Here is a 15,389-nt window from a genome sequence, read left to right as displayed (position 1 = left end):
AATTTATTTTGCGTATGCCCACTCGCTGTTTCAATATGCGATTGAAGCTTGGGGTGGTGCATATGATTGTCACTTTAATAAAGTCTTCACACTACAAAAGCATCTTATAAGGGCAGCACTGGGTAAACCAAGACGATACCCAAGCAAGAAACTTTTTGAAGAATTAAGTGTTCCCACACTAAGACAGATGTATGTAACTAGGATTGTTTTGCACTTAAATAAGAATAGAAGTAATCTAGAAATTAGAAATATACCGTACCAAACTCGTTCATTAGCATTAAATAATTTCAATATCAACTTAATAAAACTAGTAGTTTGTCGACATCAATTCACCTATCTTTGCAATATATTTTCAAACAAAATTCCGATAAAACTAATTAATTCAAAAATTACTAAAGCACTTATCAAGGAAATAAATGTATGGGTTAAGCAGAATATATATTTTACAATGCCTAAATGTTAAGAAATCTATTCATGATTCTTTTGAGTTTTGAATGTCTTTCTATCTTTTGTATTATTTATGAAAATTGATTAAGCACTGGGATGTGCTCACAACTGAAAATTTCTTTTTTTATTGTATTCTTCTTCATTAGTTTGCATTTAGAAGATTTAAATGTAGGCTGTATGACTTGTTTTTGGTTATCATCTGTATAATTGGTTTTAACACGAGATTATTCAATTCTTATCATTGTATTATTTATAAGAAGACATGTATTATTTACAAGAAGTATTACTATAATATTTATTACATAGGTATATATTTTTTCCTTTTCAGTATTGCTATAGGCTACTTCGTACTGTTTGCTTTATGAACTCACAGCTAGCGCACAAGTTTAACTTTGCTGGCTGTGCCAAATCATTCATGTTTTGTAACTATTATGTAAAAATTTGGCGAAATAAACATTCATTCATTCTTATTCTTATTATTAAACGAAAATCCGAATAAAATGCTGTAGATCACCCCGAAGGCTCACCCTTACCCCAAACAGACAATCTCTGGTTCTCCGCTATGGCTTCGTATAAAAAGAGCGCTGCTATCTAGAGATTGTCAGTTTGGTGTAATGGTAAGCCTTCGGGGTAATTTACAGCATTTCATTTCGATTTTCGTTCAATACTAATAATTAATTCATTAGTATTTGAATAATTGCAATATCTCAGTAATTTGGATCTGTAGACTGGCTGGCAGCTATGGCTTCGTATAAAATGAGCGCTGCTATCCAGAGATTGTCAGTTTGGTGTAAGGATAAGCATTCCTGACCGGCAATTAGGAGGTACTGGTTTTCGATTCCAGGGCTGACAAATAGTTTTTGAATAGTAGCTCTCATCGAATTTTCATCTAGCTGTTTATCCTTTTGTCAATATTTGCAGTAACAGAAGTCTTTGGGTGATTTACAGCATTTAATTTGGATTTTCGTTTAATAATAATTAATAGTAAAATAGTATAATCTAGTAGAATTCATTACTGCACTCACAGTAATGTATTGTATGATCGATATGATCATACTTCGGCCACCCCACTACACCATATTATGGGTGAAGCACCAATTTTACAATTTCCCAGTCAATAGACTGTGGCGAAGAATGAACTAAACTAAACACATATACACAACTAAAATCTAAACACATGTACATATACAAGAATTAATAATATAAGGAGGAGGAGAAAAATAAAAAATATTGGAAGAATATTGGCAGAAGCAGGAGAGGAGGAGGAGAAACAGAAGAGAAAAGAAAAGTATAAAAAGGATAAGGAGAAGTGGATGGGAAATAATGAGAAGGTGAAGAAGAAGGAGGAGAATTGGATTGAATCGCTGCTTTTATTTTTAATCCTAGGAGGGTGAAATTGGGGCGCACCCGGCCCTAACTTACTTAACGCAAGGAGAATGGGGGTGAGAAAAATAAGAAAAAGAAGAGGAAAAAGGAGAAGGGGAAAGAGGAAAGAGAATGAGTTGAAGAAGGAAAAGGAAAATTATTATTATTAAACGAAAATCCAAATTTAATGCTGTAATTCACCCCAAAGACTTCTGCTACTGCAAATATTGACAACAGGGTAAACACCTAGATGGAAATTCGATGAGCGCTACTATTCAAAAATTATTTGTCAGCCCGGGAATCGAACTGATTACCACCTAATTGCCGGTCAGGGATGCTTGTTATAGGCCCTTGTTATACGGAGTTCAGCGTCGGCGTTTTATCTGTCGCGTTTTTTCTGTCCGTATAACAAGGGCCTTAACGCCGACGCTGCGTTTTATCTGTCGCGTTTTTTCTGTCCGTATAACAAGGGCCTTAAGGCCCTTGTTATACGGACAGAAAAAACGCGACAGATAAAACGCCGACGCTGAACTAACAATTCAGTGCTGTTATACGAGCAGCAATAACGCCGCGTCGTCGACGCCAGGGAGCTGTTATACGAGCAGCAAACACGCCGCGGCAGGCTCCGAGGGAGCCAATAGGGAGAAGTGTACGCCCGGAGGAGTATGGTGGGGGGGAAGTACGGATCTGCCGCGTAAAAGCTGCCCGTATAACAGTACTCGCGTCATTTCTATCGCGTTTTTCTGCCAATTTTACCGGTCCGGTCGCGTTGTCGACGCTGACGCCGGGTTTACAGGGTCCGACGCGACAGATAAAACGTTCGTATAACTTGCACACAGTGACGTCCATTGCTCGGTAGGCTTGGCGTCTACGTGGCGAAAAATCTGTCGCGTTTTTTCTGTCCGTATAACATGGGCCTTACACCAAACTGACAATCTCTGGATAGCAGCGCTCATTTTAAATTTAGAATTTCCATCTAGCTGTTTACCCTGTTGTCAATATTTGAAGTAGCAGAAGGCTTCGGGGTGAATTACAGCATTTAATTTGGATTTTCGTTTAATAATAATTAATTCATTAGCAATTGAATAATTGCAATATCTCAGTAATTTCCATCTGTAGAAAAGAAAAATATTTGAATAATCTTTTTGAGTAACTTTAAATGACTAGATTCTGCCTTCCTATTAGCTTACCAAGAGTTGTTTACCCTCTTCACAGAGTATAACCGATTCCAGAGTTTGCTGAATGTAGACACCTTCCTCGAGATCTTCGATGTACCCATTCAAATCGGATGCATACTTTTGTATGCTCTCGAACGCGTTGTAGAATCTTTCCAGAATGTCGATATGACCCTCTCTGAACTCGTCATCTAGATCCTGGAGGGTCTGCAATGAAAAAAAATGAGGATTTCATTTTATGAATTAGTAGTCAATGGGAGTAAGTTGGAAAAAATTATGTTCAGTTATTAGAAATACACATCGGTGTTTCCTGGAAGAAACTCTCTTAGAGAAACACATAAAGTTACGACATATTTTCGACATATCCCAACTGCATGGAAAAGTGGTTGAATACTTACCTTAGATTCTTAACAGTTTATTGTTCAAAACTTTTATGTTTTTAAAATCATAATAATTGTTTTGCCGCATCTACACTCTTGCCAAGTGAGTACAAATGTCGAAGAGTACGGGAGTATGAATGGCTACTTTGTCAGCGCTTGCCTTTGCTCTGATTTTTGTCGATCAAAGGCGAATGGCCAGCCGAGCATCCACAAATGGTCACGTGGATGACAAGAAAAACGTGACCAAGCTTACCAGCTTGGCAGCGACTTGGCGAGAGCGTGGAAAATGAATTGGGAAAATAATAAATTATTATTGCGTATGTTGAGTATTTTTTATCTAAAGGAGAGACTGACTAATAAGCATTGGAAGATAGGCATGCGAAACAATAAGTGAAGAAGCTTACCATATCATTTTCAATCTTCTTATCAAACTCATCCAACTTTTCAAAATATGAAAAGTCTGACACAATGTCTGCATACTTGATTTGGTCTTGTTTCTTGTCCCACCTGCAAAATTATTCAAATAATAAAATTATCAATATTAGTCTGAAATATATAACTATTGAAAATCATTACTTATTAGGTAAGCTATATATACTATCTTACAGGCTTGATTAAATTAAAATTTTTATTTATTTATTCAAGTAAGTTACAATACATTCTGGTTTATACACGAATCTACAATAAATTACCGTACAACAGCCAATTATGCAACAAATTTCACATATTATGAAAACTTATTAATTACAATGAAGATTGAATACAACATTAGAATATTGACAATATAGTATTGTAATGTAACTACATAAATCAGCGGTGTTTCAACAATGAATAATGATAATTTCAATGAATAAATATACACCCCACTATAATTATATGTGTTGGGGTATAAGTAATTAGTTGCTTATTGCGTGTTATAATTACTATTTACAAACTTCATTCACTGATATGGGATTAAAGTTTTTTATAATAAAATTAGTAAAAATTATAATACAAACAAAATTATGAAATTAGTAGATAAATATTAATGTTCTATTAAGGATAATAATAAGAAAGGTTATTTTTTGAAAATGAAAAACAGTAAAGAGAATAATGAAGAATAAATAGTTTCAATATTTACAGTCTAACTAAATTTTCACAATTTTCCACTCCAATATCAACCAACCAGGAAAATAAACTTTTCTTGAACCTGTGTCTATTGAATTCTTCCTAATGTAACTTGGTATTGAATTGTAAATTTTGGTCCCAAATATATGTAGTTTCTTTGCCCAAATGTAGTGTTCATCCTTTGTACTATTGAATGCGTGTTTCTCTGCCTTGTTTGATGGTTATGATCTGCCAGTCTTATGTGTTCGTTGTTTCTCCTCATTCGCGTGATGATAGCCTGGATGTAGAGTTGTCTTACACTCAGTACTTTACTGTCCTTGAAAAGAATGTTCGTGGGGAATTTATTCTCCTTGAAGCCTATTATTTTTAGTATTCGTTTTTGAAGTGTATAGAGAGGTTCAACATGTATAAAATTCGTAGCTCCCCAGATAATTATGACGTATCTTAAAATTGATTGCACTAAAGAAAAATAAACAGTTTTTAATGTCTCATAGTTGAGGATTTTACGGAGATGATAGAATTTGTAGAGAAGCTTCCTGATCGATTGATAGATTAATGTGCTTGTCCCATTTGAATTTGTTGTCCACTATTGTTCCTAAATATTTTATTTCATTGACTTGTTGAATTGAAGTGCAATCACACGGGTTGTTGGTGCTTCCACAGTGATGCAGGATTATTGAAGAATCCGGTGGTCTTGTCCGTTCTGTCAGAGAAAAGGCTAAACATATCGTTTTTGTTGCATTTACTGTAAGCAAATTTTCTCTTAACCATTTATCGACTTTCAACAATTCTTCCTGTGCCAGATTAAAAACTTCCTCCCAGGTGTTTCCTTCAAATAGTATACACGTATCATCAGCAAAAGCTATTATTCCTCTTATCTTAATTGAACATAGCTCATTTGCATATGCCAAAGACAGAATTTGCCCAAGAACTGTTCCTTGGGGAATCCCAAACTTCATCGTTTCCTCTGAACTGAGATGTTCTTCAACTTTGACTTTCTGACGCCGGTCACAGAGGTATGATCTAAACCATTCTAGAGGAACTCCTCTAATTCCCATGGCTTCTAATGTCTCACATTTCTAAATTCTTTTTTGTCTCTACGAATATGGAATTGGTTTAAGGTTTGTTGCTGAAATATTTCAATTTGAGATGACTTAACCACAATACACGTTGAAAAAAATGTTTGTTGAAATTTTGGATCACAAATCCAAATCAGTGTCTACTGATTGTAATATTTTGTCGGCTAATAATTTGAAGTAATAGCCTAAGCTTTTATTTGAAATAGCTAGGAAAATTTATTGTGTTGTTTGTAATTGAATTTTATTCAGGACTTTTATTGTGACTTGTCAAAGGCATTCGACTGTGTCTCCCATGAAGTCCTACGCAGGAAGTTGAAAAGTTACGGTTTTCAGGACAGAGCATGGGGTATGGTTGCTGATTACCTTGGTAACAGGCAGCAGGTCGTATCCATTATGGGTGCTGATTCAGATAGAGCAGGAGTACCACACGGAGTACCCCAGGGCTCAGTACTGGGACCACTGTTATTCCTGATCATGAAAAATGACCTGCATCTGCGAAACTCCAGCCTGCTTTTTGCGGATGATACCACCATCTTGGGTCAGGGCAAGGGGGCAGAGGAAGCTAAGCTGAGGGCTCACAAGCTTTTTGAAGAGGCAAAGAGTTGGTTTTGCACAAATAAGCTCAAGTTGAATGAGAGCAAAACCCAAGAGATGCTGTGTACACTGACCAGAACAGCGGTTGTCAGTGCTGCTCCTGTCACCTTGCTTGGCTTCAGCGTGGACACCAAGTTGTCATGACAACCGTCTGTAGAGGAATTTCTAGAGTGGTCTATTTGCTCCGGAAAATTAGAGGACTTCTGAGTTTCCATAGACTGCTGATGCAGTTTCATGCTTTGTTCAGCTGTCATATCCAGTATAGAATACCTGTGTGGGGTCATTCAGCTCATGCTAAGGACATTCTCCTGCTTCAAAAAAAGGCACTTCGTGTGATGACTTATAGCAAGTTTTGATGCTCACTGCCAGCCCATATTTCAACGTATGGGCATCCATACTGTGTATGGACTTTACAAATTAGAATCACTCTTGCAAGTCAAAAAACACCAGTCTATGTTCTCAAGAAGAGAGGAAGTGCACACTTACAATACTCGGGGGAGGACCAACTTGGATGTTCCGCGCCGTCGACTGTCTAAGGTTAGAGATTGTTTTCCGGTGCTGGCAATCAAGATGTTCAACTGCCCGCAACATTCAGTAAAGAGGCGCTCACCTAACGCGTTCAAGAACACCCTATTAAGGTGGCTCATTGGGAGCTTTTATTCTTTAGAGGATTTTTTCAATGATGACTATGCTATCTGTGACGCCGCCATCTATGTGTAAATTACAGTTTTAATTTTTGACACGATCTATCCGGGAAGCCTGGTCATTGATCTCGATATTGGATAAATGTAGCTACATTTGTGTGAATCAACTCAGCTACAGGCAACTCTTAAAAAACGGTACATAGTATAGAGAAAATTTAGTTACAATTTCCTGATAGATCAAGATTAGAATTGACTACTAAACTACTAATATTATTGGTATACTTACTTGAACACTGGTGGTATATAATCTTTTAACCTAAGTAATTCCGCTATAATTGCATTACCCCTGGAAACTAATTTCAAGAGATAGGTCCCACAAGGATTATTATCTGCTAAGAAGTCATCAGCACTCATTTTTAATTAATATTATTACTAGCAAACTCTACACATTTATTATCATATTTTAAACATTTATTATCATATTTTAAACAAGTGAGGTTAGAAGTCAACTCTTTCAGATTAAACTACTGTTAATGTGTTTATAAACATAACATATCGTTCATTTGAGTGGAATTAGGTATATAAAATTAATTATTCCAAAGATGAAATGAATTTATACTTGATTTCCAACAAATTACATAATTACACTCTAATCAAAATAAAGAATTGGGAAACGTAAATTTAATAAGCAGACGGCTCACAGAAAATGTCGAAGTGAAATGTTGATGTTGATAATGTCGACTATAGACTCGATAGACCTATAGACTCGCTAAGTTGACTCGAGAGTCGATAGGTTGAATCGAGACTCGATTCGAGACTTGATGGCTGAATGAGAGACAAGAAACTTCGATAAGTTCACTTAATATATCGATGATTCAAGAGTCAACTGAATTTTAATATCAATATTTTTGTAGATATCGATCTTAAATCTGTCGTCTACATTTTGATTCGACAGCAAACACAAAGGTGATACGGGTATCTTATTCAAATGAGTAATTTATAAGTTTTTTCAATTATTTTTTGTTAAACTATTGATTTTTGTTGATTCATACTTGCTTCTCAATATAATTTATCACTTACCGACATTTTTAATAACATTATATTCAACATTTTCAGACTATTTCACTTCCATGTGCTCCTAAACTAACCAATTATCCAGTGTTTACTATTGATTGAATCTCGCAACCCCTCACGTTTTGTTTTGATGAGTGATTGAAGTATGGCTTCTACAAAGACTCCATTTGAAATTGTGAAAGAAGATGATTTTGTTGAGTATTTTCTGTTTCCTGTCGGCTGTGACATAGACAACGATTCTTCACTGGAAGAAGTTACCAAGCGTGTCAATACAGTTGTCAATAAATATGCATCTACTTACATTTGGCAGAAGGATCAATTCAATGTGATTCCAAGGAATATTGCTGGATTACCTCCACTAGTCGACAACGAAGGTAAGATAGTTTTTACCTTCTCACTTTTAATTTTGTTGAGAATCAAACCGAAATTATGTAAGCTATGAAAACCGAAATAAATAACTTAGGCTGTGTAAGGTACTCAAGGGTTCATCACAGCTTACAGGTTTCTTATGGTTTGCGAATGAACTTCATATTATATTGTTATAGGCCCACAGTATTTTATATTTTTATTTCAACTTATTTCTTTTACTTATAGCCTACATCACTTACCATGTATAACAATCAGATACCGTACAACAAGTATCACTAACTTTTATAGTTCAAGTATCGTAAGGCACTTTACACATCATAAGTATCTTTAAGGCACATTACTTTACTCACTTTAACAAATATCATTTAAAAAATTGTCAATTAAGTTTCCTTAAAGAGGGTCAATACCATGGCCCTAATACCCAAACATTTCCTGTTATTATGAAATCTTTTATTTACTCAGTAAACTATAATGAAAAGACATTTGTTTCCATTTTTTCAGAGAGTCTACCGCCGCATCTGTATGGCACATTGCATTACGGCGAAAACATAGAGGATGAATGGTTTCTTGTATTTCTGCTGCAGCAGTTGACTAAAGAGATATCAGGACTAATTGTGAGGTGAGCTGAATTGTTCGGAATTTATCTAAATTGAGCTCAATGCCCTTTAAAACTTATCTGCTTGAAGTGTAAGGACCTTATTACATCATGACACTAGTGGGACACCAAAATTATTAAACGTACCTGCTTGATGTATAAGGACCGTATTACATAATGACACAAGTGGGACACCAAGTGTACTCTTGAGTACTTGGGAATTACTTCTTTTTGCGGTCATTACACTAGGGACACCAAGTGTCTCACTCGACTCGCCAGCCCGACGACCACTAGGATACAATAAGGGCCAAGCCACATGAAGCGTTTTTGCAATGGCGACGGACGAGTAGTAGAATAAGTAAATTATTATATTACATTGCATCATGACACCAGGCTGGGACTCCAGTAATGAGTAATGTCCGAATGTAGGGCATAAAGCAAGCTAGAATATCAGTAAGACACTTAGGGTCAAGCCACATGAAGCGTTTTTGCACTGGCGTCGGACGAGTCGGCACGGCGGGAATCTCTCAGATTGGCTGATTATCAGCGAGTTGATTGGGTGGGCATTCGGGAATCAGCTGATAATCAGCCAATCGGAGCGTTTCCTGCCCTGCCGACTCTTGCGCCGCCAGTACAAAAACGCCTGAAAAACACATCATGTGGCTTGGCTTCAAGTGTCTTACTGTTGTTCCAGCTCGCTTTAGGCCCTACATTCGGACATTAGCCTAATGTCCTAATGTTACATAAGAAGTTATCATATTAACTTCATTTCGTCCTCTCATCAGGCCTGTATTGAATGTTTCTTATTTTCAACAAATTTTAATTAAAAAATTAGCATACCTTGTAAAATATTATCCATAAAATACCTTTTCTTTTTTCCTCATTGATCCTATTATTATATCCAATGAATTCTTCTTGGTTTTTTCACACCTAGCATAGTATAGCCAAAAATCTTCTTCAGAAGACATAGCCGTCATATCTCTCAATGTTACATCAACACTGGTGAGAAATTGACAGATTGATTGAGATTAGGAGATACGTTGCCTTAGGCACAACTCACACTTACGCGACTGAAGTCGAGAAGAGACTGCGACTCCAGTCTCTCCTCGACGCAGCATGTTGTTCGAGCCTCGACTTGAGTTCCGTAGTAAGTTACCATGATTGTATTTTTAATGAAAGTGAGATTATGTTTTATGAAAGTGATGTTTTACCATTTCAGATAAGAAAATAATGAGAATTAGATGAGACGATATATTCATAATAATTAGGTTATAAATTTATTACATGCTCAGTAGTGACGAGTTTGATCTCATATTTTTAATAATGTGAAATTAGAAATGGAGTAGCATGGAACTGAAGTAGTGACAATGAGCAAGAAAGTCGTAAGGTTGAGAGACTGGAGTATCCTCGACTGGAGTCGTGCGATTTGAGTCAAGCTAGTGTGACTATATCAATCCAAATATGGAATTCCAGCCATTCTAACTCCTATATATATATTCTCCAATTAATTTTATTATTTTGTCATTTTGTAATAAAATATTAATATTTTTTAGGGTTGTTGACGCTGACGGAGAATTTCTTTTGATCGAAGCAGCAAATTTCCTGCCGAAATGGGCGTCGCCTGAAACATGCGACCAAAGGGTAAGTTTCTAAAAAATATACTCATACAAATAATATAGGATTTGGTTTGAAATATACGGATACGATATCAATAGCTGACTCGAGGGACATAGGAACTGCGCTTTCATGGCTAAAATGTTAGTGTGTGTGCACAAAGAGAGTGATCAGCGGTCAGAGTGGTTATTATGCAAATTAAAAACCCAGTCTTTAAATCGTAAAAAATTCAAATTTCAGGTCTACATCTACGAAGGAGCGTTACATTTGATTCCATTGGAGAATGTTGATGAAGAGGAAGAGGAGGATAATGAAATAACGGTAACCCAAGCCATTGAAAAGGTTCGAACAGACCCTGCCACTACCAGAGCCTCTGATGCTATTCAAAACGCTGTCAATATACCATGGGATATCCACTTACGCTATTGTTTCTCTTTGGTGTAACCTTATCTAAATTTAGGAGAGGAATAGCACTAGGTTATCTCATTTTTTCTCTCCCTAACATTTTTAATGATGTAAATATTGTATGAATTAATAATAATATTTATCAGTTACAGTCGCGGACTCATAACTTGATCCCTGAACTGATTTTACCCCTTTACAGAATCAAGACGCTACTATGCATAGCAATAACATTAGATCAACCAGCTGAGTTGTATCCAGCTAATTGTGTCACCCAGCCTACAAGCCGAAATTTTATAATCAGGAATATAGCAGCCAGGCATGCGCAGTTAGCTCATGTCAACTTCCGCCCGCCCCGCACCTAGGGATCATCTTATTAGACCAGATCTGTACACTATGATTGTGCATTACTGAGTTGACAACAATATATTATTCTATTGATATTGTTAAGGAGCAGCACAAGGTTGACTTATTTTTCCTCTCCCTAGCACTTTAATAATTTACTTATAAATTGTAAGAATAAATCATTATTAAAGAAATAACTTTTAAAATTTTTAAACGTTTATACATAAACACAACTAGTTTCAGCATTCATGCGATTTTCAAGTGTTGAAATGAATTCATAAGTTTTGAATTCAAATACAAAGAAATATTTGTTATGAAACAAAAAATTATTTCTATAATAGGCTAATTGAACTTGATTTCTATAATAATTCAAGTGGTTGAGATCCCATAAGATTGAGTATTATGAGTATTAATTTAGTAAAGTGAGCCGACGACAGTACATATCTATTGTATTGATATTACTGATCAATATGCTGGTGAGAAATATTGTTTTATATTACTGAATTACTTGCTGTTTGATTGCATTCATTAATAAATCATGAATGAAATGAATCATCAAATAGTGAAAATGTCACTCGTTAATTATTATTAGCCGTGAGTGACTCCGAAACTAGAGTTCATCAGAGATAGACAATGGTGTAACAACCGAAACCGGTCTTTCTAACCATCAATAAATCTTTGGTTTTTGGCAATTTCTTAGTCTTTCATTTAAAACGTTTATTATTACTGTAGGCCAACTCATTTATTTTATTCATGTGTTAGTCATGGATGAATGTGCTATTGAATTTGTAACGTTGGATAGAAAATTAATATTTCCCATAAATGACGTTAGAATGCATTTAAGCATAGATGTAGCAGGGTAAGCACACCTTGTGTAAACATTCATCTGAAGATAGATATAAGAATAATACATAATAAGTTCAGTTGATATTCTGGAATTTAATTATTGTAACAGAATTCTTCAATACGTTGAATATCGAGTGGATCATATGCTGGCTTTATGATTCAGAGGCCCGGGTTCAAATCCCGTCTCCGGCAAGATGGCCTCGAGCCACTCCCGTGTTTCAGATGGACACGTTCCGGCTGCCTGAAAAGCAGTCGTTAGGTCATGTCAGAGACCCTAAAATTGATCAGTTGCGACCTGAAAACTCTGATAACAGACCTGAGCTAGTTAGATCACTCGTTATTGTTATTATACTACGTTGAATAATTATTGTTTTTCTTCAAGGTACCCGTCTAAAATAGAGGAGAACCTGCACCGTTCCAATGTGTATGTACCAGTTGGGGTAGCAGCACTTCTAAAAGAGAGACCCAGTCTTATAGCGCCAGCGGTTATGGGATTTTGTCACAGGGATCCCATTGATGTGAGGGTAAGTTGTACTTTTTTCAATTGTAAATAAATGATTTTACTATTCCAAAAGTCTCTGACAAAACGACGTCTGAAAAATCAACTCTGACTTCATATTATTTCCATTGACTTCGTAATACCGGGTGATTACAAATGAAATAGACAACTTCAATAGCCTGTACAAAATTAAACTGTTGTATTTCAACATAGTAAGTGATATAGGTTTGTAGGGAATTTCTTAAAGTTTATGTTGGTAGAACTGTTGCCGGCTTTTGTTGGCTGCTCCGTGTTACAACAGCCAGTTTAGTTTAGCAATATGGCCGCTACTCAAGTGGAGAAACCTTATTGTGTTCTTGAATTAGCCAAAACAAACTCTGTTACTGTTGTGCAGCGTCATTTCAGAACAAAATACGGTAAACCACCACCAACAAGGCAATCAATTTATGACTGGTATGAACGTTTTGAAAGCAGTGGATGTGTGTGTAAGAAGAAGAGTACTGGAAGACCTTCTGTTACAGAAGAAAAAATTGATAGTGTTCGTGATGTTTTTGTACGAAGTCCAGGAAAATCGACTAGATCAGCGAGTTTAGAATTGCAAATTCCTCAACCTACTGTGTGGAAAATTCTGCGGAAACGTTTGAAAATGACACCTTATAAATTGCAGTTAGTACAAAGTTTAAATAACAATGATAAAGTTGTACGTAAAAATTTTTGTCAAGAGATGCAACATTGTCTTGAAAATGACGACACATTGTTTAATCGCCTAATTTTCAGTGATGAATGCACTTTTCACATTAGTGAAAAAGTTAACAGATATAATGTACGAGTATGGGGAACAGAAAACCCAAGAGAGACTGTACAGCATATACGCGATTCTCCTAAAGTGAACGTGTTTTGCGCTTTATCTTGTGAAAAGGTTTACGGGCCTTTCTTCTTCCAAGAACCATCAGTAACCGGAAGAATTTATCTGGACATGTTAACCGAATGGTTAATGCCTCAACTGCCTGAAGTTGTAACTTCATTTTTGTACAAGATGGAGCTCCGCCTCACTGGTACTCAGACGTGAGAGGGTATCTGGATGAACATCTTCCTAGACGATGGATCGGCCGTGCAAGTGAGGAAAACGTTGTGTTTCAGCCGTGGCCACCTCGTAGTCCGGACCTAACGCCCTGCGACTTTTTCTTGTGGGGCTATGTAAAAGACAGAGTTTTTGTACCACCGCTTCCTATTGATATCGATGATCTTAAACTACGAATCACAAATGCTCTTGCTACAGTTAACCGTGAGATGCTTAGTTGTGTGTGGTCAGAATTTGACTACCGTGTTGATATCTGTCGTGTTGCAAATGGTGCACACATTGAACATCTGTAAATTTTCAATAAAAACTTCAAGAACTCTTCTATGTAATCATGTAAGTAATGATCTAAACTTTTAAATAATAAATTCTCTACAAGCTATTCAAACTGTCTATTTAATTTGTAATCACCCGTTATATAGATGTAATAAATAAATCTGAATCTCACTAGGCCTATAGTGTAAATGCATAATTTGTAGTGTATAGTCATTATATAAACAATATTAACAATAATAGTGTAATAATATATTCTAACAACAATATACTCCTTGTCTATACCATATACATCGTGTTTAACGATTCAGGAGAAAAATAATAAGTGAAAAAAGCAAAATGGCCGCAGTCTCAGTAACTGAAGACTTCGGGACAATTCAAATATGATATTTAGATATGTTTGTTACCCAGGAACAATGCCCTACAATATTGGTAGGGAGTTCATTAACACTCTGTACAATATTCACCTTTCACCAAAAACAGTATTCTCTTTAAACTGTACTTTTGAATAATGTCAACACTTCCCATTCAACCATAACTGTCAGTTTGAAGTTAATCTTATTATAGAAGTCTATATGAAAAGTAAAGACTTATTCAATCATTAAAATAGAGAAAAATATTGACACCAATACAAAACTTATGAGAAAAACAAAGACAGGTGCTTTATGTGAAACTGTGCCATCTTAATTTTATTCATTTTTTGGTGTGATACAGGTATTGTATGTAATACCATATCATCCTAATTTTATTGATTTTTTGAAAAAAACCTGGTATTTTATGTAATACCATATCATCTTAATTTTATCGATTTTTGATATGATACAGGTATTGAATGTAATACCATATCATCTTAATTTCATCGATTTTGAAATGTATTATGGCAGGTGTGTCGAGCCATGCGTTACTTCCCACCCGAGAACCGTGTGATGACCAGTGTTACCTTCACAAAGTGTCTGTACGCGATGCTACTGCAGCAGAAGTTCGTGCCCGACAGGAGGACTGGTTGGAATCTACCAGCACAGTCCAGTCCCACCTACCTCACTCATAGTTTGGGCATGAAAATTGTGAGTCTTTCCTAAATAACATGTTTTACTCGTATTAATTCTTAGATTTTTATATTTATTTAATCAGTCACTAGAGTTAGGTAAGGTTACTCGTTGGAATCTACCAGCTCAGTTCCATCTCCCTCGTTCATAGTTTGGGCATGAAAATAGTGAGTCTTTCCTAAATAACATGTTTTACTCGTATTAATTCTTAGATTTTTATATTTATTTAATCATCCACTAGAGTTAGGTAAAGTAACTCGTTGGAATCTACCAGCTCAGTTCCATCTCCCTCGTTCATAGTTTGGGCATGAAAATTGTGAGTCTTTTCTAAATAACATGTTTTACTCGTATTAATTCTTAGATTTTTATATTTAATCATGCACAAGAGTCACCTGAGGTAACTGGTTGGAATCTACCATCACAGACACAGTCCAGTCCTACCTAATTCGCCCATAGT

General features: G+C 35.9%; 2 protein-coding genes across 2 annotated transcripts in view; one reads left to right on the top strand and one right to left on the bottom strand.

The window, feature by feature from the left end:
* Positions 1–7,512, bottom strand: part of LOC111050365 (WASH complex subunit 5) — a 50,505-nt gene extending 42,993 nt beyond the window's left edge. Inside the window, exons 1-3 of the mRNA XM_039427657.1 lie at positions 7,078–7,512; positions 3,772–3,874; positions 3,003–3,194 (exon numbers count right to left, since the gene is read on the bottom strand). Coding sequence (XP_039283591.1) covers positions 3,003–3,194; positions 3,772–3,874; positions 7,078–7,205 — 423 coding nt within the window. The 5' untranslated portion in view covers positions 7,206–7,512. The remainder of the gene's footprint in view (positions 1–3,002; positions 3,195–3,771; positions 3,875–7,077) is intronic.
* Positions 7,513–7,728: 216 nt separating this feature from the next.
* The window catches only part of LOC111050364 (protein ecdysoneless), a 29,171-nt gene continuing 21,510 nt past the window's right edge, over positions 7,729–15,389 (top strand). The window contains exons 1-8 of the mRNA XM_039427656.1: positions 7,729–8,239; positions 8,736–8,853; positions 10,383–10,470; positions 10,684–10,836; positions 11,817–11,826; positions 12,040–12,049; positions 12,419–12,560; positions 14,771–14,950. Of these exons, the coding sequence (XP_039283590.1) occupies positions 8,011–8,239; positions 8,736–8,853; positions 10,383–10,470; positions 10,684–10,836; positions 11,817–11,826; positions 12,040–12,049; positions 12,419–12,560; positions 14,771–14,950 (930 nt within the window). The 5' untranslated portion in view covers positions 7,729–8,010. The remainder of the gene's footprint in view (positions 8,240–8,735; positions 8,854–10,382; positions 10,471–10,683; positions 10,837–11,816; positions 11,827–12,039; positions 12,050–12,418; positions 12,561–14,770; positions 14,951–15,389) is intronic.

This window comes from Nilaparvata lugens, chromosome 5 (genome assembly GCF_014356525.2).
Source record: "Nilaparvata lugens isolate BPH chromosome 5, ASM1435652v1, whole genome shotgun sequence".
Lineage (NCBI taxonomy): Eukaryota > Metazoa > Arthropoda > Insecta > Hemiptera > Delphacidae > Nilaparvata > Nilaparvata lugens.
This window is presented reverse-complemented; position numbering and strand designations above follow the sequence as displayed.